Source organism: Semicossyphus pulcher, unplaced genomic scaffold (genome assembly GCF_022749685.1).
Source record: "Semicossyphus pulcher isolate SPU_LCO1_2020_fin unplaced genomic scaffold, fSemPul1.0.p SCAF_12, whole genome shotgun sequence".
Lineage (NCBI taxonomy): Eukaryota > Metazoa > Chordata > Actinopteri > Labriformes > Labridae > Semicossyphus > Semicossyphus pulcher.
The window spans coordinates 20,858,331-20,877,866 of NW_027211626.1; the positions used below are offsets into that span (position 1 = coordinate 20,858,331).

Consider the following 19,536-nt stretch of genomic DNA (forward strand, 5'->3'; position numbering starts at 1 on the left):
TTAATTATAGGTCCAAGAGGTGAAGATCCTGTTTTATACTGCGTTACAACTTTTTGGAGTCAGGGTTATAACAATCGATAAAAGCAGGAAATAAGACATCATTGACTAATTAATTATGATGCAGTCGTCAGCATGCTGGAAACAGCATTTTATATTATAATGAAACTCATTAACTGAATTAATGTAAACAGCAGGCAACATTTGTTATTTTAGTCTCCTAAACTGGCAGTCGATGTCTAAAACCTTCTTCACTTACAGCTGGTTCAGATCACTGTAGCAATTTAAAACATGCTGAGCGAATTGTGATTTTGAGAGAGGAAGATGGAGGGAGGGAGAGTCCTTGGACAAACCAAGTTTCCACAACAGTTTGACTGCTGTGTCTGCTGTATAACTGACAGCTGACGAGGACTCATGTGTGGTCACCTGATGCAGGAGCAGCCCACTCTGGAGATGGTCTCTGCAGGCTCAGACACACAGGACACCAGGAGCTTGAACAGATCCTTCAACATCAGGTTGATCAGAGACTCGTAACCAATATCTGGAACAGGGGAAGGCAGAAACACACACGCACGCACACACACACACACACACACACACACACACACACCGTTAACATGTGGGTGCAGTGGCCACAATTTCATTTGACTAAAGAGGAGGAACAAGTGGAACAACAAGTCATCAATCACGCTCCATTTCATGTGGGTGCACAAAACAGGTTGAAAACGAGACAAACAATACAGGTTGATCTGTGACGGAGCAGATTGAGCTTAGAATATTCCATTAAAGAAACATGTTCCTGAGATTAAAAATGAATCTGCTTGTTCAGATTGCATCGCATGTGTTTGTCCCTTATCATTCTGTCCTTGTCCCCTCTCATCATCTTCTCTCCCTCTCATTTCTTTTCGTGCTTCGTGTAAATTATGTACAAGAATCTCCTGTGCATGTCAGTGTTACACACTTTCAGTGACTCTGCCTATACAATCAGACGTGGTTGCATCATTTACATCTTTTAAATCGTGTCTTTAAACATTTTTCTATAGTAAAGCATGTATGAACTCTTGCTGTTTTATCTGCTGGTTTTGCAGCTTTCTCTAAAACACTTTGTAACCTTATTAAAGATGTGCCATTTGAAAATATTAAAAAGTTATAAAAGAAGCAAAAACAACAGTGTTTTATGAAAATCAGAGGCGAGAGTGGTTGCAGAAACAGGAGCTTTATCTCAACTCTTTCAAAATATTGTAGGTCAAAATATTGTGACCTAAAAAAAATTGTAGGTCAACAAATTTAGACGTTCTAAAAGGAAGGCTTAGCGCTGCAGACATGACGTATTCGGCACTCGGGCCGTTTGTTTACTATCAAGCACACGCAGAGAGTTGAATACACCCCAAATTGGTCTGCAGAGCAAACAGCGTCTCTGTGCTCCGGAGCCATTTGCTTGTATTTTAAGTCATTATGCAAACATTGCATGAATGAATGAAGCTGCGTTACAGACAGTGAAACTAGTAAACACCTGTCGAGTCTGCACTTTACAGTAAACTGTTAAAAGAGCTGCCCCCTCCTCTCCCTGCTCATCATCGATCTGTGCGTGGAGTTGAGATCCGTCAGTGTGCTTAACCAATGCCTGAGAGCACGGCATCGTGCAGCAAAGAGGTGCTGATAGCTTCTCTCCACAATCAGACACAAAACAAGAGCAACCTGCACGGATCTGTGAAACTGTATGGGCGTGTTTGCGCTTCATTATCATTTGTGCAATTTGCTTTGTGAATCCGTCCTTGAGAAGGAGCTGATAGTGGGGGTAAATGATGCGCAATTTATGGAGCTATCAGCGGCCGCAATTCATTCTTACTGAATTCCCCTCTTAGTATTTCAAGTGCACAGAGTTTTGCCCGGCCATTGCTTAACCCTAAAAGATGAGACCTTACAAGCACTAAATCTTAGATAGAGGAAATTGTGAGGGTGCGAGCGGGGCTTTAAGTTTCATAAACCTCTCTAGAAATTGTTGTTCTTTTCACAGCAAGTGTGAAAAACGTGAGATGTGATGTAGTTCTGTTTGAAGAACTGCTTCTGTCTTTGTTTGGCCCAAACCCTCTGTGGCAACCTTTTACAAAGAGAGGTGTGTCTCACCTGAGTGGATGAAACTATTGATGTGCTCCACCACCAGCTCGCAGCACAGGCCAATGGCATGTTTGAAGTTTGCAGCCGCCACATCCCAGTAGGAGTGGTCGCCATGGCTACGCTGCAGCCACAGTGCCATCACAGGAAGCAGCAGCTGAATGACAGAGTAGATGGCGAAGCCCGGACCTGGAGGGAGGAGACGCAGTGTTTACTGTGAGCATGTTTGTGTATTAGGACAGATTTTGGCAATGTAACGGGATCAGACAGCTGATCCACAAAGCCAGAGAGAGAGAGTCTCAGACTGAGTTTCAGGGACTTTTCCCCTTTAGTATTAAAATATAAGAAGATCATTTTGGGGTCACGTGACTGATTTGGCAAAAGCTCTTTGATTACCTTTACTTTACAGGGTTTATAGACATTTTCAATTCATATATTATTGATTATCCAGACTACTATGTAGGTTTATTTAAATCCACCTGTTAACATGTATGTATGTTTTGCCACATTTCCTTAAAATGACTTTGTTTGTGGATGTCTAGATTTGGTGCACTTAAAGAAGACTTTGGGCAGAGCTGTGTACACAGGCATAGATAAGATAAGAAAAGATAGAACTTTATTAATCCTGAAGGAAAATATAGTGTCAGATAGCTCCAAAAATACAGTACAATAAACAACTCAAATATAAGTGAAAATATAAAGTGTATGGGTTAATGCAAAAGAGACAGTGCCTGATAGAAAAACAATGTTTGCTAGCATGTATGCTAGCAACGTTTGCTTAGTGCGCCAAAAGGTCATGAAAGACACTCTGCTTGAATGATGAAGTTATTTTTTTATAAATCCTGAATTTTAGATATTAGATAACAGAACAGTCTGGAAACTCACAGATCTGGATATTACCAAAACACCCCTGTCTTTAATGTTGAGGACCATTCTTGCTTAATTGTCCCTAAAGTGGTGCGACTATGTTATAGAAAAATATGAATCCTATAACTACTATTATCAGTCATTTTTATACTGTCATCATTGTAGTTGTTATTGCTAATATTAGGGCTGCAATACTGCGGTTATGTGATGCCAACCGCGGGTTGGACCCAGTGAAGCGTCATCACCGCTATTTTAAGCTTCATCCAAAAGGCAACTTGGTCTTGGACTTGGTTAAAGTTCTTAAATTGCCATGACCTGGATGACGGAGAACTTCACAGCCAGCGCTATTTTACTTTTAAATATAGACCCAGTGATGCTGGTAGGTACACGTCCTGCGTCTCTGACGCATTAAAATCTAAAAGGATGCAGTAAACTCACTATCCATGCATCCCAGGGAGGCACCTCATCTTTCCCATACAGAGCGATACATTATTAACAACAAACTTGTTTTAAAAATCACAGTAATCAGCAAAAGAAAGCTGGCTGTCAGAGCACCGTTGTTTAAACCCTCTGCGCATCTAATCAGCACAGAAGAGCCCGAGTGCAGTCTCGCGATGTGCTAGTGTAGCAGCTACAACAACAACTAGTCCGTCGATGATATTCGTCTACGGGACCAGCCTAGTGAAAAAAAAACATTGGGCAGCTGGCTGAGGCAGGCGTTAGTGTTTCCCCGCGGTTAGAATCACAGTCCTCCCTAATGTGAGACATATTTCTGTTATTATTGTTGGCACTGTAACCATAAATCTGTATTAATTGTAGTTGTTTTTGTTGCTTTGTTTATGTCTGTTTGTCTCTCTGTCTCGATCCATCTCTCTTTTGCCACCTCTCCTTCTATCCCACGTTCTCGCCCCTTTCAGTCGAGGCTGACAACTGTTCACCATGAGTCTGGTTCTGCTCGAGGTTTCTGCCTGTCAAAAGGGAGTCTGTCTGCCACTGTTGTGAAGATTAATGTTGGGTCACTCTACATAATATTACAAAGAGTATGGTCTAGAGATAACTTGTGATTTGGCCCCAAATAAAATGGATTGACAGATTGATTAATAATCCTTATATGGACGTAAACATTGTCACACTCATTCCAGCAGCTGGAGCAGGTGTGTGTGTGTGTGTGTGTGTGCCTGGGTGTTACCTGGTACAGTCGTGACCTCTCTGAGCAGGGTGAAGAGCAGCTCCAGGGTTGGCGGTTGGTGTTGGCGAGGGCAGTTTGACACGGCTGCTGTGAGCTGCTCCAGTAACAGAATCCACACTTGGATCAGACCTGCAGGACAGAGAACACAGGAACACGCAGACATGATTTTGGGAAATTACAGCGAGTACAAGAAGAATCAAGAAGTAGAAGGGAAAAGAACTGACGTGGATGACTGTGAAGGGAAACACTTTACCTGTGTCGTCATCAAACTCCTGCAGGACACAGTCCATCCCGTCCTCGGTGCTGATCGAGCGTTCCTGTGATCTCATTGGCAGGCTGGCGAGCCGAGCACCCAGAAACACAGGCTTGGACGGCATTTTGTAGATCTTTGCCAGAAGCTGTCAATCACATATGGCTTCATTAAGTCAAAAGGAAAAACAGCCACCTGCAAATATCTGCAAACCTAACAAAACTTCTAGTAGTTTATAATTCTTAATATGGAATATATTATTGATATTGGGGAAAAATGTGTTATTGGTGTATTGTTTAAAGGAGCAGTAAAGGCACTAAGGGTGCCTGATCAAGTTGAGACAGAATAATAATTAAACTTTTGAGCAAAAGGTTTCAGTCTTGGATTTGAACAATTGGAGTGGAACATATATTAAAAATGTTGTTCTGCACTGCGGTTAAATCGTGCGTCATATCCAGAAGCTATAGTCCTCAACGCAGCGGTCTCAGGCTCGACGCCCACCCTCGGCCCCTTGCCACGTGTCATCACCACTCTCTCTTCCCCTGCGTCCAACACTATCCACTGTCCTCTCTCTCTCTCAAAAAAGGCATGAAAGGAGAAAAATAAATGATTTGTTCAAACAAAAAAATAAGGATTTCGTAATCTAATGACGTCATCCGTTTTTGGTTTTGATCAAGATATCAAGATTAAACATGTTGTTCAAAACTTTTCAGTAGAATTGGGGTACATTTGATTTAAAAAATAAATACATAAAAAAAACTTTTTTTGATTGGAGCAGGAGGTTGGACTGGATTTCTGGAAAGGAAATTAAAAAAACTTGTAGCGGCAATCTAACTACAAAAAATGCCACTTGAGGGATCTTGAAGTAATTTCCAACTCATGCTGGTGTATAAAAATGAGGTCCTCCATGGTACACATTTAACACTTTATTCTGGATCATAAACATTAAAAAACATCTACAAAAGGACAAGTGTAAAAAGACTTACAAAACTAGCTAATACAAAAGGACAAAAATACTACAACTGTACCAAAAACTCATTCACTCGACACACACACAGACACGGTTGAAAAACTGTGTGGCTTCCCCTGATTCTCATTTCCCTACTCCGTGATCAGCTGTGTCTCCCCTATTTAGCCTACATGTGACTAATCACCACCTATGCCCACAGCTGTGCAGGTAACCCATAGCAACCACAGTGCCTACCATAAACACACACCCACATTCACGCACACAAACATACACAAGTCTAAATTGGCTGCAACAAAACTTATAAGGTGGTTCAGGTTTGTGCTTGATTTGATCAACTGTTATGTTCATAAAGTAGATAAAGCAGACATTAGGCTGCCTATTAAGGCTTCAGTACAGTAAAATAACCAAAAATGATGAATCTAATATTGATTTATCACTTTTAATTTACTTTTGTGGGTCACAGGTCAGTTGGATCATAATATGAGCAGTATTTGTCTGTTGTATTTACATGTTTTGGGTCAGATGAGTCTGAATGGAGGTTTGCATTGGTAATTTGTGCTTGTAAATGTCAGCGACCTACTCCACCCATTGTTCTTTACAGAGCTAGTAGTGTGCATTGTGATATGGTAATCCGGATTTGGTGAGCTTGAAATGTTGTGTCTGGATCAGATTGTTCCAATCCAACATTGCTTTATAACAAACGGCACCAAAGTAAGATGGATTAGCTGATCCTGAAAAGCAAAAGATCGGACTCCCAACTGGACACGTTTCCTACCTGTGAACATTTGCGAAGGTAGTCAAGAGCAGGCAGGCAGAGGTCAGTGGAGCTGTAACCCGACACATGGATACAGTCTCCGATCTCCTTATAGTCCACCTCTCCTGTAACACAGAAAACAATCATGAAAATATGGTATTATTTACAGTGTATTTACCATTAATGTTACAGAATGTCCTTAAGGTTTGTATAAAAAGAAAATCTAAAATGATCATAACAGATTATGTTCCCAGGAGAAACAAAGTCTCTGCATGCTTTTAAGGTATTATCTCTGAAAGGATAAAAAGAACACAAACCTAAGCCTTTGACGAACTTCATCAGACACATGATGTAGTCGGTGACAGCGTTAGCGAAAACCTGGATGTTGTCGGTGTTGATGAAAGCCTCGAAAACATCGAAGACTGGAGCCTGGGACTTTCCTAGAGGAGGGAATGTAAGAGAGGGATTGTAGGGAGCAAGGGAAGAAGGAGAAGAAGAATATGGAAGGAGTTGAGGAGGGAAAGAAAGAAGGATTCAGGCATGAAGGTGAGAAAAAGGAGATGAGAAAATACAACAGGAAAGAAATGTTTTGACTTTGTAAAGCGTCAGATGATAAACTTAAGGCACATTGTATTAAAATGTGTGTGAACTGGTTAACAACGTACCCATGGAGTATTCCCCCAGCAGGTAGTCTTTGGTGTCAGTCTTGCTGCTGTGGACGGTCCTCAGAGCGCTGAACAGAGGCCTCCATCCTGACAGGATCTGAGGAGAACACATCTCCACCAGCTCGCCTATCGATGTAATCACCTGCAGACGGGCGAGCAGAGAAACGTCTCTTATACTGTGTGTTAAATTAACAGCCTACATTTCATGTTGCTTAACTGATTGATGTAAATGAGTGGATGTTAGAATGAGAGACCTGGTCCTGTACGTCCTCGTCACACAGCTCCAGCTGCATGATGTGCTCGAAGGGCCTGAACAGCGCCTCGTTAAAGTGGAAGTGTGGAAGCTCCGCCCAGCTCGTCAGCACCTCCGTCAGGACATCGTGGATGAAGGAAACGGCCTTCTGGGAAACGTGGCGCTCTTTGTGACATGCCGCCTGGGGGAAACAGGAACTTTTACTGGGTGTGCAATGAGCTACACTGCATAGTATAGTTTATGTATGATCTTTAACCCCGCGTAAACGGCAGCCTGTTGCAGCACTGCAGCCTTAACTTTGTCTTTAAAGGGGTGGAAGTGTCTCACCTCCACCAGGTGTGGGGCCACCACGCTCCAGGCTCTCATCATGTGCAGCAGAGGCCGGTTCTTGTTCCTGACGATCCGCAGCATCGACTCGCCCAGACGGAAGAGATGGAGAGCACTGCGGCGGTCCAGTGTCGACTTGGCCTCCCCTGTGGATAAAAGGACTTTGATTAGAATTTATTTATGTCCTTATTTTATCTTGATATCAATTTGTTAAATGTGTGAAAAGCCTCTGAAGGAATTTGTTTTAATAATTCTCTACATAAGTAGGACCTCAAAAGAATATAAAGACGAAAATAGCTAACTTAAATAAGTGTGGATGTTCTTCACTTCATGATTTCAGATACAAAACTTACAATTTTGATTTCATACATTATAAACTTAGAATTATGGTCACTTCTGTTTTGTTATAACCTAAAACATACAACCATTTTTAACAGGCAAAATCACACTTTTTTTAAAGTGAGAGTATCTTAAAAAGCTTAGAGACTTTAAAGTTAAGGATGAAGGTGATTTATTGATCTCCATAGGTGCTCTATATGTTACTGAGCTCAGAAAACTGGGTTAAACCACAGGGGCATCTGAGGAACCTGATACTGTTGGCCTTTAATGTTAAGTTTCAGATGAGCAAATGACTGATTGATAAAATTATCAAAACTTCTTAAGAACACTGAACACTGTGCAAAATCTTAATTCCATAATTCAATTTCAAGAATATAAACATTATGGAGTTATGAGATTAGTGTGTTTACTGAAGCAAAACAACTGAAGGTGTATGTGCGTGTGTGTGTGTGTCTTTGGTGTGTACCCGGCATTGCCAGCGAGTAGTCTCCAGTCTCAGTCACAGAGTCAAACAGCTGACACTGTGAAGCTTTCCTGAGCTGCTGCAAGAAGCCGACCAGACCGACCAGGTTCAGCTTGGTGGCTGCTTCTTCAAACAACCTGTAACACACAAACACACGCAAACACATACTCAGAAAGTGTTTCATTAGAACCATGTGACCTTCCTATACGAACCTCCTGGGACCTGAGATTTGTTTGGTACCCATATTAACTTTCTCCTAGTTACTCAGGATTAGTCGGACCTGATAAGTATAAAAACTAAGCAACATCTGTGAACAGGAAGTGGTGAAGAAATCATGTCCTCATATAAAGACTGATTGGCCGAATAACACAAACACTATTCGACTTCAACATCCACTGTCCTTAAATGAACAGTACTTTGTAAGCAGCGTTGTAGCATGTGATTATTGGTAAAATTAATTACATATTTATATGCTTTATATGCCATCTAACTACAAGAATAATTGAGCACAAATATGTTTATTTATGTTAATTATTTGTGTAGTTAGATAAGGGATATAAATATGTCATTAATTTTACCAATTATCACATCACCATAACATTTGTTAAACTTTTGTTCCATGTCCACTTTAGTCTCGACCATAGACTGTAGAAAAAGATGGACGGCATGAAAGCTCCCTAAAAGTGAAGCCAAAATGTCTCTAGCGCCCTCTGCTGACTGGCTGCAGTATAGCTCATAAAGCCCGCCTCCTCCATGTTATCAGATGGGACATGAGTCAAACTATAAAATCAAAATACACGCCAAATAAATGTTTTCTCAAACATGGTTTCTATCATTATAGCTAGTTCTTATCATGCTGATTTACATCCAAGTGTTCATTTTTCTAACAAGTTTATTTTTAATTAGTTATTTGATGCTGTAAAAAGGATGATTGACAGCTCTGTTGACAAATCCGGCCGATCTGTTCCAGATTAGCGGGGTAGAGGAGGAACGGTGAGAGGAGACGTAACTAAAACAATCACTACAGTCATTGAAGTTTCCATATTGGTGAAAGTTAACCTCAGACCAACACAAGAAGCTGTTCTGCTTTTAAATACGCCGACATGCGGGCTCTTTGCTGTTTTTTTTCGATAATTTAAGTGTGTGTTTTGGTTAGCAGAAGGGGCTACGGCGCCGATCTCTACTGCGCAGCTTTGGCTCCAAATGACATTACCATCAGAACATGGCAGCGCCTATCAAGGGAAATGTTTTGGCTTCAATTTTCTACAATCAGAGCAGATGGAGACGCGTCATCCATCTTTATATACAGTCATTGTTCTTGACAAAATATTAATGGTTAATGGAATGATTTGGCAAAGATGGCCTTCTTGCTTTTACACTTATTATTGTGTTGTGGTTTTACTTCCACTAGATGGGACAAAATAAGTCTCTATATGATAAGAACAACGAGGCTAAGTTAGGATATAGTACAAAGTGCTGCCAACAATGTTTATTCAGTGTCCCCATATGAAGAGACAGAGTCGCAGGAGGGTAAACATGAATAAATAAAACAACCCATAACCCATAAGGATTTCAGAGGAACAATGATGCACACATGCAGCAGCACTGCCCTTGAGTGCAGTGTTTCGGGCGGCCCTGCGAGTATTTACAATGTTTTGGCTCCAATTTCAGCTTGTAAATGTGTTCAGTCCATCTGTTCCAGAGGATCAGTGGGAACATTTTTTTTATTTGCTCCTAAAAGCAGCCTAGATAACAGGTTATATAAGAGATGATCCTTGGAATCAACACACACACTTAATATTAACTGCCACAGGGTGTGTGTTTGTGTGTGTGTGTTTAGATTGCGCAGAATTTAATGCACAGCAGAACTGCTGGCATGCAAACTGAGAATCACACCTTTGTATTAGTGGTTGTGCACGGGAATACATTTTAATGCACAGCTAAACTGTCGCTCTCACAGACGACATTGGTCTTCTATACTTGTGAGGACTCTGACACTAACATAAACCTAATTCTAAATAAATTCCTAAACCTGGTTTTAACCATCAAACAGCCCAATAAAACCTCCTGCCCTTTAAAAAAAGGAATTCAATTAGAAATATGCTCTTAATTTAGCCCTCACACAGACAGAAGTAACAGCACACACACACACTACACGCACACTCCTGCAGCTCTGTGCTGCTGCTGCCATCTTCAGGCTGTCTTAGAAGGAGATCAGCACACCAGCACCTCCTGCCAGGCACCAAATGTCATTAAAATAAGGTTTTGGCAGATAAATTCATTAAGAGTCACCATCATGGCGGCTGCTCATCTAACAAGATGATAAAAACAGCTGTACTTGAATTATATCCTGAACTGAGGGAACATGTGCCTGTCTTTATTCATAGCTTACACACCATGCAACATACACTATGTCATTATTTCTAGTATAATGCACTTTGACCTTTGTCTAAGATGTACTGAGACAGCCTGCTGAGGCTACACTGTTACCATGACGCTCTTCAGGTATTATTCTGTTTAAAAAAAAGAGATAAGGTTGAAAATCAGCAAAATTTCACATTAAGAAAGATTACTTCTAAAAAATATAATCAATCGAGGAATCTTAAATAGCAAAACCTTAACCTTAAATAGCAAACCCAAATATGTAGATTTGTACTCCGTACTTGTGTTACATATATAATTTAGAGATTTTTCAAAGAGATTTCAATATTGATTTTTTTATATCAATTTCCTCCATCCATCCATTTTCTTCCGCTTATCCGGGGTCAGGTTGCAGCAGCTGCAGGCTAAGCGAGGTGACCCGGGGGACCCATAGCCTACGTCCCTCTCCCTAGCAACATTTTCCAGCTCCTCCTGGGGGATCCCGCTGAAGGGATATATAATCCTTCCAGCAGTCTCTGGGTCTACCCCGGGCTCTCCTCCCAGTTGGATGTGCCCGGAAAGCCTCCACAGGGAGGCGCACAGGAGGCATCCGAATCAGACGCCCGAACCACCTCAACTGGCTCCTTTCTATGCGAAGGAGTAGCGGCTCTACTCCGAGCTCCCTCCAGATGTCTGAGCTCCTTACACTATCTCTAAGGCTGAGCCCAGACACCCTGCAGAGGAAACTCATTTCGGTCGCTTGTGTCTGCGATTCTTTCGGTCACTACCCAAAGCTCGTGACCATAGGTGAGGGTTGGAACGTACTGACTGGCAAATTGAGAGCTTCCTTACGGGTCAGCTCCCTCTTCACCACGGCAGTCCGGTACAGTGCCTGCAATACTGCTGATGCTGCACCAAACTACGCCATCCATTTTACCCTCACTCGTGACCTAGACCTCGAGATACATGAAGGGGGGCATCGAGATAAATGATTAATTGTGATGACTATAGACTAAAACTCTAAAGGGTAAAAATGACTTAAATGTGACTAAAACTAATAATAGACTTAATCTAAAATACCCTCCAACGTGAACACTGGATGAATTTACAAAACATGTCTATGATGAATCTGCTCAGTGTGATCTCTGCGCCCCACCTGTCAGCCTGTGTGGACAGCGTGCACACAGCCTTGGCAGCGCTGGTCCCTGTCATCAGGCTGCCGGTCTTCAGGTCGAGCCCTCTGCCTCCCCTGCTGCTCTCCCTCAGCAGCTCCTGGATGGACAGAGGCTGGATGACCGGCTGGCTCAGGCCCAGCTCAGAGGCCTCCGGGCAGGGCTCGCAGCTCAGCTCAAGCCCCAGATCCACACCCGCTGCCTGCTGGCTCTGCTGGGTGATGGTGGTCAGAGAGGATGCCTGTGAGGAGCCGTCACTGAAGTGAGTGTGCTCCAGTGAGCTGATGTACTCCGTCACCCTGAGGGGGGAGGAAGAGAGAGAGAGAGGGGCAGGAGACCAGGAGAGTGGAGAGAAAAATTGACACATTGTGAAACTAAATAAACAATGCCCAAAACAGACAAACTGACCTGTTGAGAAATGTGTGTGTGTGTGTACCTGAAGACATGCGGCCAGCAGTCGAGGTTGTGGCTGCCCATCTCCAGCCCTACGTTCAGGATGGCGTCCATACACAGCACGTGAGCCGTGTGGAGGCGAACTCCCTGAGGACGACCGATCTGCTCCAGACGCTGCTCGACGCGCTGTTTCACTACGCACACACACGCAAACCCAGAAATATGACACATACACACGCATGATATACACATGAGGAAGTGTAGTCGGAGGGCAGCTAACGTTTAAAGTTGAATAACTGCAAAACACACATACTTTGTTTTGTGCAATGCATTCACACAGGTTGAGCAAAGTCTGTATTTAACTGACATTATCCCTTTGATACGATGGTGTGCAAGTATAATTGACCATTTGCTTCCTTACATTATTAACAGGCTACAGGATAACTGCTAAGCCTGTTGACTGTTCAGAAAACTTTCCTGCACACATGCTGTCATGCATAACATCCATCTGATCGTCTTTTGAGATTTTGCTCTTCTGATGGATTTAAGCTTTCTGAAAATGTGTGTCCTTGCTGTGTAACGAGTTAAGCCTGAATTTGCACCCAAAATGCAGCGGCAACTTTTATAATTGTTGATGCAGCCTCCATACGCCTCAACCAGGACAAAGGCAGAATAGTAGAAGTGCAGCGAAAACCAAAACACTTGCAAGAAAACCCTGAACACAAATTTCACAGATGCTGATTCACCATCACAAATATTATCACATAATCACTGTCTTAGAAATATGAAGAAACACTTCAATGACCTCCACATTCATGACAGATTTCTTTTGGGCATCTGCCTTTATTTACAGAACAGCTGAAGAGAGAATTGGGGATGACATGCACCAGATGATCGGCAAACCGGGAGTTGAACCTGCGATCAGTGCATCGAGGACTGTAGCCTCTGTACATGGGGTTCCTGCCAACTGAGCTAAACCAGCGCCCCCTTTTAGGACAATTTTCTGGCGGTCAGCGAATTATACTGGTCCAGTAAGAATACAAATTGGTTCCATTTCCCAAAAGAGCAAATGCATTTCATTAAAAGCTCTTGAGCTTGAAATTTGCAAGTCAAATCTTAATATAACACTTAATATTAAAATCTCAAGGGTTTGCAGAATAGAATGCGTTCGCTTTTGTGGTTGTAGTTCACCACAGTTGTCACTGGATGTCACTAAAGAGCCATTTGTAGTTTTGAACTCTGGAGAAGAGTCTCTGCAGGTAACAAAGGTAGCAGTAACCTTTAACCTTTTTAATAAAAATGATTCATTTTTTACACTGATTTTACACTCCTATACAATAAAGTTAAAAAGACACAAGGTCAATTTTTCTTTGAACCTTCATCCCTGGATATTCCTGCAAAGCTGAAGCTGTAAACTGATACTGTTTGAAGTTTTGCGTGTATTTATATTGTATGCATGTTCTTATGTTTATCAGATGCAAGTGGGTAACTGATCGACACTTCCTTATCACTCAGTAACCGCTTAAAGTTGAATAAGCATGGACAAAAAAAAGGGAAAACAGCGTTTTCTCTTAGTACCTTGTGTGATGGTGTCTCCCGTCTCGCCCGCCTCCTTCTCCTCCTTCTCCTCCTGCACACAGGAGGCTGCAGCCATCTGGGCCAAAGCCGACGCACAGTTGGCAGCCACACCTGATGGCCACAGACACACACATTGTTAAAACTTACTGTTAAGTTTCAGTCGTTCTCTCATCCTTAAAAACTTAATTACTGCACATTTAATATGTAACTTTTATTCTAAAGATTTTCCATTTCACACATTTATGCACAGTGTGTCTCAGCTTTCTTCTCCCCTGGGTGAATTCAAATTTTAACTGGCAGTAAAAAACAGAAGTGCACCATCCCTTGTCTTCTTTCCGCAGCTAAGGTTGCACACCATGTGTTCATTCATATTCATCGCTGCTTCTGTGCGGATCATTTCAATCAGGTTTCGTCCCCTGATGGCCATGCAGCTGTGCCAGTAACTGTTACTTACCGATACATCCAGATTTCCTTAATGGGTAGATAATAAAAATGTATTTCCCATGAAACTCCTGAAAGATCCTGAAAATCTTAACCCCTCCTGATAACCTCCAGGTGAGCTGCTGAGTGTCCATACAGATTCGGGTTGTCATCTTACAGCTGTCACTCGTAAAAGTGTTCAATTTGTATAATGTGATGAGGGCTGAGGCTGAGAGAGAACACCACAGAGCTTCTCTGGATGAAAACATGATGAAACTAACAAGTACATTTACCACATGACACATAGATACTTCAACATTTATATCATCGTTGTCTTACAATCTGGGGTTGACCCTGAATATCTTACATGGCTCACCATGGACAGCTATAAGGCCCAGTTAGCCATCGTCTGCGGTTTACTGAAGTAATTAATAAAGCAAATATGACATAGTTCTTTCGTATTGTTTTGTTTTGTTACATGTGCTTCCATTACAAGAGAAAAAATAAAGCACAGTATATTGTTTTTTTCCCAGTAGGTAATTTGAGTTCATTTAAAAAAATCATAATAGAGCTGTTTGAGCTTGAGTTATGAATCTTGCATACATATAATAAAATATGTAAACACAAGTTATGCTGTTGAATGATTGTTTATGTTGACACGTCCCTTTGACAATCAGCTGACTGAGGCTGTAATAATCTCAGCTTTTGTTCAGAAGCTGAGCTGCTACGAAGTTTTGGTTCTTTCGTTTGTAGTTTTTTTTCACGGCTAAAACTTGTAGTCATTGTAGTCTTGATAGATTAACTTCTAAAACAAACTATATATACCACATCTAGTAAGGGATGTGGAAAAAATATAGTGTTTGATACTTGCTTTTATAAAGGTGATTGCTGTCCTGCACATTTGCACAAAATTCCTTTTTAAATTGTGTAAATTTCACCCTGAAAGTTATAATCTCAAAGATCTCAGTTGCGTTCTCTTTGGCGATAAACGGTCATTGCGGGAGCACACTTCCCAGATATCCAGTGTCGCATGTGTGACGTCCACAGTTGGGTCCGGTTGTAACTCTTGATTTTCCTGGCTGACGGTCGCTTTCCTTTTTAGACTGTTTGCCTTCATCTGAGCGTCGAGTTTGTTTCTTTTTCTTTGGATTTTTACTTATTTCTGAAGTTGGATCTGTAGTCATCAATCTTTTCTTTGTCTGTTCAGCCATAGTAGATTACACTAACTGGGCGCCATCTGTGATTTTTTCTGCTAAAGTCGCCACAGACACCCAGTCTGTAATACTGCAAATACAGCAAGGCTTTCATCAGTGGGCCATACAACACATCGAATGCAAACTGTTACATGGGTTAAGTGTGTACAATCGCTAGAAAGAAGGGTGCAATGCTTTGAGGCACAGTTTTCTGGCAGACAAACTTCCCCCCTTACTGGTCTGAGCTCTCTATTCTCAGCACGGGCGAGATAGCTAAAGAGACTGAAGAGGACATACTTACAAGCTATAAGGCTTGTCAAATTGCGAAAAAAAGAGGAATTCTTGCATAATGTTGCTTTAAAAAAGGCGTCCTTCTGTTCGAGTGTGGAGGATAGGCTTAGGAGTTTAAACCGATGCTGAATTTCAGACAGGAAGCTTCATGTGTCAAATGTTTCCCGAATGAGCACTGTGTCAGAGTGCTGAGTGTGACCTTATATGGAGTGACACCACTAATGAGCTGTTTGTTGTACGGTTTGCCCGACAAAACCAATAGAGAATTGAGGGAAAAGTCATATAACCATAATTAGTGTCACACTGGAAGAACTCCAAGAAGTCAAATCAGCCAAAACAAGTGGAATCACCTGTGACCAAAGCTTGGTAGGACTTTTGATAAGTCTGATAATTTAGACACCAAAATACAAATGTCATGAGATTAATTGTTGAGCATCAAAATTATTATTTTTTTTCCATTTGTTGCAATGCCAAGTGTTACAAAAATGTATTGTGTGAACTTTAAGTGTCTGTTCAATTTAGACTTGAATCTACAGCTCCTGCTTCCTGGCTGCTGTTGAGCATCTGACCTTTGACCTCTCTCTGTTGAGGGGAAGGAGAAACAGATGATTCCCTGCAGGGACGATGGGATGTTAACACAAACACATGAGACACACGTTTCACCCACCCAAAGCGCAGCTGAGCGCGGCGGCTTTACGTAGGCCGTCTAAACTCAGACAGATGGTGTCTCTCTCCCTCTGGCTCTGCTCTTTGACCCCCTCCGCTCCCAGGATGAAGGCCAGGCCCTTGGAGCTGCCCGCCATGCGGCCCGTCAGCGGCGTGGACAGCACATCGATCAGGTTCTTCCACACCCCGGTGAGGATGAAACGGGAGAAAACAGCACCTGAGAAACACACACAGATCAACAGAGAAGAGTCAAAGAGGAGGCAGAGGATACATCATCAAGTGTTTAATTAACCTGTTTTTAGTTAAAACTCAGGAATCAGCCGTTACATTGCTCTCTCTGCGATGTAAAAATGATTGTTTTTCTAAGTGAAGTCTGGGGGCTTTCCAAAACATATTGTACCTATTAGTCCTTCAAAACCCCAAATATGTAATAATAGCACCCAAGTTTAAAGCATGCCTCTTAAATGCTTCTCCAACTGCTGCCAGAACACAACAGGATACACAGCAGCGTAAAATCCGTCTGTTACCGAGCCTTTACACATCAGGGGCCTACAGTGACTGATGATGCTGACAAGACAAACAGGAGCATTAGTGCCTACACACACACACTCACAAACACAAAACAAACACAAACACACACACTTGAACAAAGACAGAGTATAACTCTCATCAGGGGTGACTCAGCAGCAGTTGCCATGGCAATCCTGGCCGAGCCTTTGTCCTTTGGGATGCAGAAGGAGAGCAGGTGGTCCCTGACTCATCTTCTCCATCTCTCCCCGCGTCTGCCCTCTCTAGCTCTTTTTTTAATCCTTTTTTTTGATGAAATATTTTTTCTCCTTCCCCTTCTTCTTCCTGCTGTTCAGCCTCTTTGTTTCCTTCAGTGCAGTTACACACAAATGTTTTTTTGTTTTTTTCTGAGTTTTAATATTGTCAGTATGTAGTCAAAGCAACCGATTAATATTTCTGTTCTATTTTTTAAAGTGAGGATTTAATTGGATGGACAAAAACTGACTCATCTGAAAGGATATGATGCACATGCAGCAAAAAAATAACTAAAAGTGCAGCAAAAATGATCATTTCTCAGTCTGCTCCAAATATTTTATATACTTTAACTTCTTCACCAAAAACAGTGACCGTTCATCTGTTTGTGGTGAGTCTCAGTTTCACTGTAAATAGTAAGTTACACAGAGGCTGCACTCTGGCTCAATACTGCAGTATGAACACGAAAAATAACCTGTTTTTCATGTGATTTACTTAAATTAACGTGTCTTAAGTTTGCTGAAATTAAAACACCATGATGCAGCTTTGTAGAAAGTAAAAGCTTTGTCAGGTCTGTCCTCAAGAGGAGAAGAAAACTGCTTTTAAAATGCTTGTTTGTTGAACGGAGGTCGGATCGATCATTTTTGATGCGTTACGGAAGTGGGGGAAATCTGGACGGCGTTTGTGACACAGCGTCAAGGGAATTTGTCCCAAGTTGAAGTTTTGATCTGGAACAGATTGTTAGCTGTTAGCATGCAGATGTCTGTTGATAGGGATGAATTAGAAGGTAAATCGTTGTCAGATGACGCTGATGGGAGCCGGGATGTAATTAAGGTGGATTACGTTCCGCCTGCTTTTACTCTCGGACTGCTTTTGCTACAGATTTTACATTTCTATGTAGAATCTGTAAAAAGAGATTATGTTGTGTAAAAGAAGTTTTCATATCAATGCATATTTGAATGCAGATATTATCTGCGATAGGCCGATACCAGGCCCATATCGGATGTCAGATATATCAGTCGGGCTTTAATTTTTTGGATTGTTTCTCTTATTTAGTGTGATAATGAAAAATGTTAACATGTATCTCTGTTCTACCATGTTCATTACGGTAAATATGTTTTGGAGGTGATCCCTGTACTGCGGGTGACGCATGCGCAGTTGACGGTGCGGTGGGACTGGGAAAGGTAACGGTGTGTGTGAACCGGGAAATAAAAGTCTCTGAACGGAATAAATGTCGTGTTTATTAACGTTAACAAAAAATGGATTTAACTCTGACTGAAAGGTGCTTTAAATTGTAATTTTAGTTCACCTGGCTTGTTGCTCCAGGGTGTGTGTGCGAGGGTATATTTTAATTGGTGTTCCATGATGTAACAAGCAATTACACCATGTTCCCTGTTACAGACCTACAGTGCAGCAGAATACAAAACATCCCAATATTCATCTATTCATGTGTTCTGACCTTGCTCCTCTGTGTCCTCTTATTTTCCAGCACCACAATAATAAAAAAAAAAACACAAGGTTGGAGCACTTGCAGCTCTGTTGTGGGCCGCTTCGCCTTCAGCACACAGCCAGTGGAGCATTTTCAGCTGATTAACGCTGCAGCACTTCTGCAGCAGTTTCAGGGTGTTATTTGTAAGGGTTTACCTTGGCTGATTTAGAGGCTCGGAGATAAAAATAATATGCAATTAAATGCACCGATAATCTCTAAGAGTCAGTCTTTTCACAGCTGAAGTTATACTAATGAATAATTCACTGAGAACCAATCAATCAGTTCATCCATCCGTCATATTGCTTAAACTTTGGGAACACTCTGAACTGACCTGCCATCGCTGTGTCACTGCCAGCTTTGTCACAGCTGAGCGGTGATCGGCTAGACGCCCTCCTGATCAGCTGACCTCCGATCGCACTGCTGCCCAGACCGTCGATATCTGAGAGAGGAGGAGACAAGGAGAGGAGAGGACAGAGGGACAGAGAGAGAGGCAGATGTCAGCTCTTATCATTACAAAGGATGTCTGTGTTGTTTTCAGAGCTGGGAATCTGTCGTATCCAGAGTCTGTCAAGTAAACGCTTGATGAAGGCAGACATGGCGGTGTGCTTGTGTGTACCTGTCAGCATGGTGATGAGCGGCAGAGAGTGCTCATCAGGTGAGCCCCAGTACCCGGCCTCGGCCAGCAGGTTGCGCTCTAACACCTGGTGGTAGAGCTCCTCGATCCAGGCCTGAGACAGAACCACGAGGACGCCGCTGCTCTGGATCAGACGCACAAACTCCTTCTGCAAAATCACACAAAACCTTTGAGAATTCTACTTCTAATCTACTAAATTACATCATAATCATGTCTTTTCATCAAGTCTGGTTCTGTATACCTTACTTTGTTCCTCCCCTCCTTCTACTTTAATCAGCAGGTGTTGGAATGCCTTTTATCATGCTGACAGTACTAGTTCCACAATGTGCAAATACTCCATTAGAAACCCTGTCATAGCTCCGTACGTGTGTATGTGTGTGTATGAACATGG

At 42.1% G+C, this 19,536-nt stretch overlaps 1 protein-coding gene across 1 annotated transcript in view; it reads right to left on the minus strand.

Moving 5' to 3' along the window:
- arfgef3 (ARFGEF family member 3) overlaps positions 1–19,536 on the minus strand; it is a 63,910-nt gene that overhangs the window by 15,184 nt on the left and 29,190 nt on the right. The window contains exons 17-32 of the mRNA XM_069659082.1: positions 19,128–19,290; positions 18,843–18,950; positions 16,265–16,480; positions 13,694–13,804; positions 12,159–12,309; positions 11,707–12,021; positions 8,193–8,326; positions 7,388–7,533; positions 7,062–7,241; positions 6,808–6,949; positions 6,460–6,582; positions 6,164–6,267; positions 4,422–4,566; positions 4,169–4,297; positions 2,125–2,301; positions 424–538 (exon numbers count right to left, since the gene is read on the minus strand). Coding sequence (XP_069515183.1) covers positions 424–538; positions 2,125–2,301; positions 4,169–4,297; positions 4,422–4,566; positions 6,164–6,267; positions 6,460–6,582; positions 6,808–6,949; positions 7,062–7,241; positions 7,388–7,533; positions 8,193–8,326; positions 11,707–12,021; positions 12,159–12,309; positions 13,694–13,804; positions 16,265–16,480; positions 18,843–18,950; positions 19,128–19,290 — 2,459 coding nt within the window. The remainder of the gene's footprint in view (positions 1–423; positions 539–2,124; positions 2,302–4,168; positions 4,298–4,421; positions 4,567–6,163; positions 6,268–6,459; positions 6,583–6,807; positions 6,950–7,061; positions 7,242–7,387; positions 7,534–8,192; positions 8,327–11,706; positions 12,022–12,158; positions 12,310–13,693; positions 13,805–16,264; positions 16,481–18,842; positions 18,951–19,127; positions 19,291–19,536) is intronic.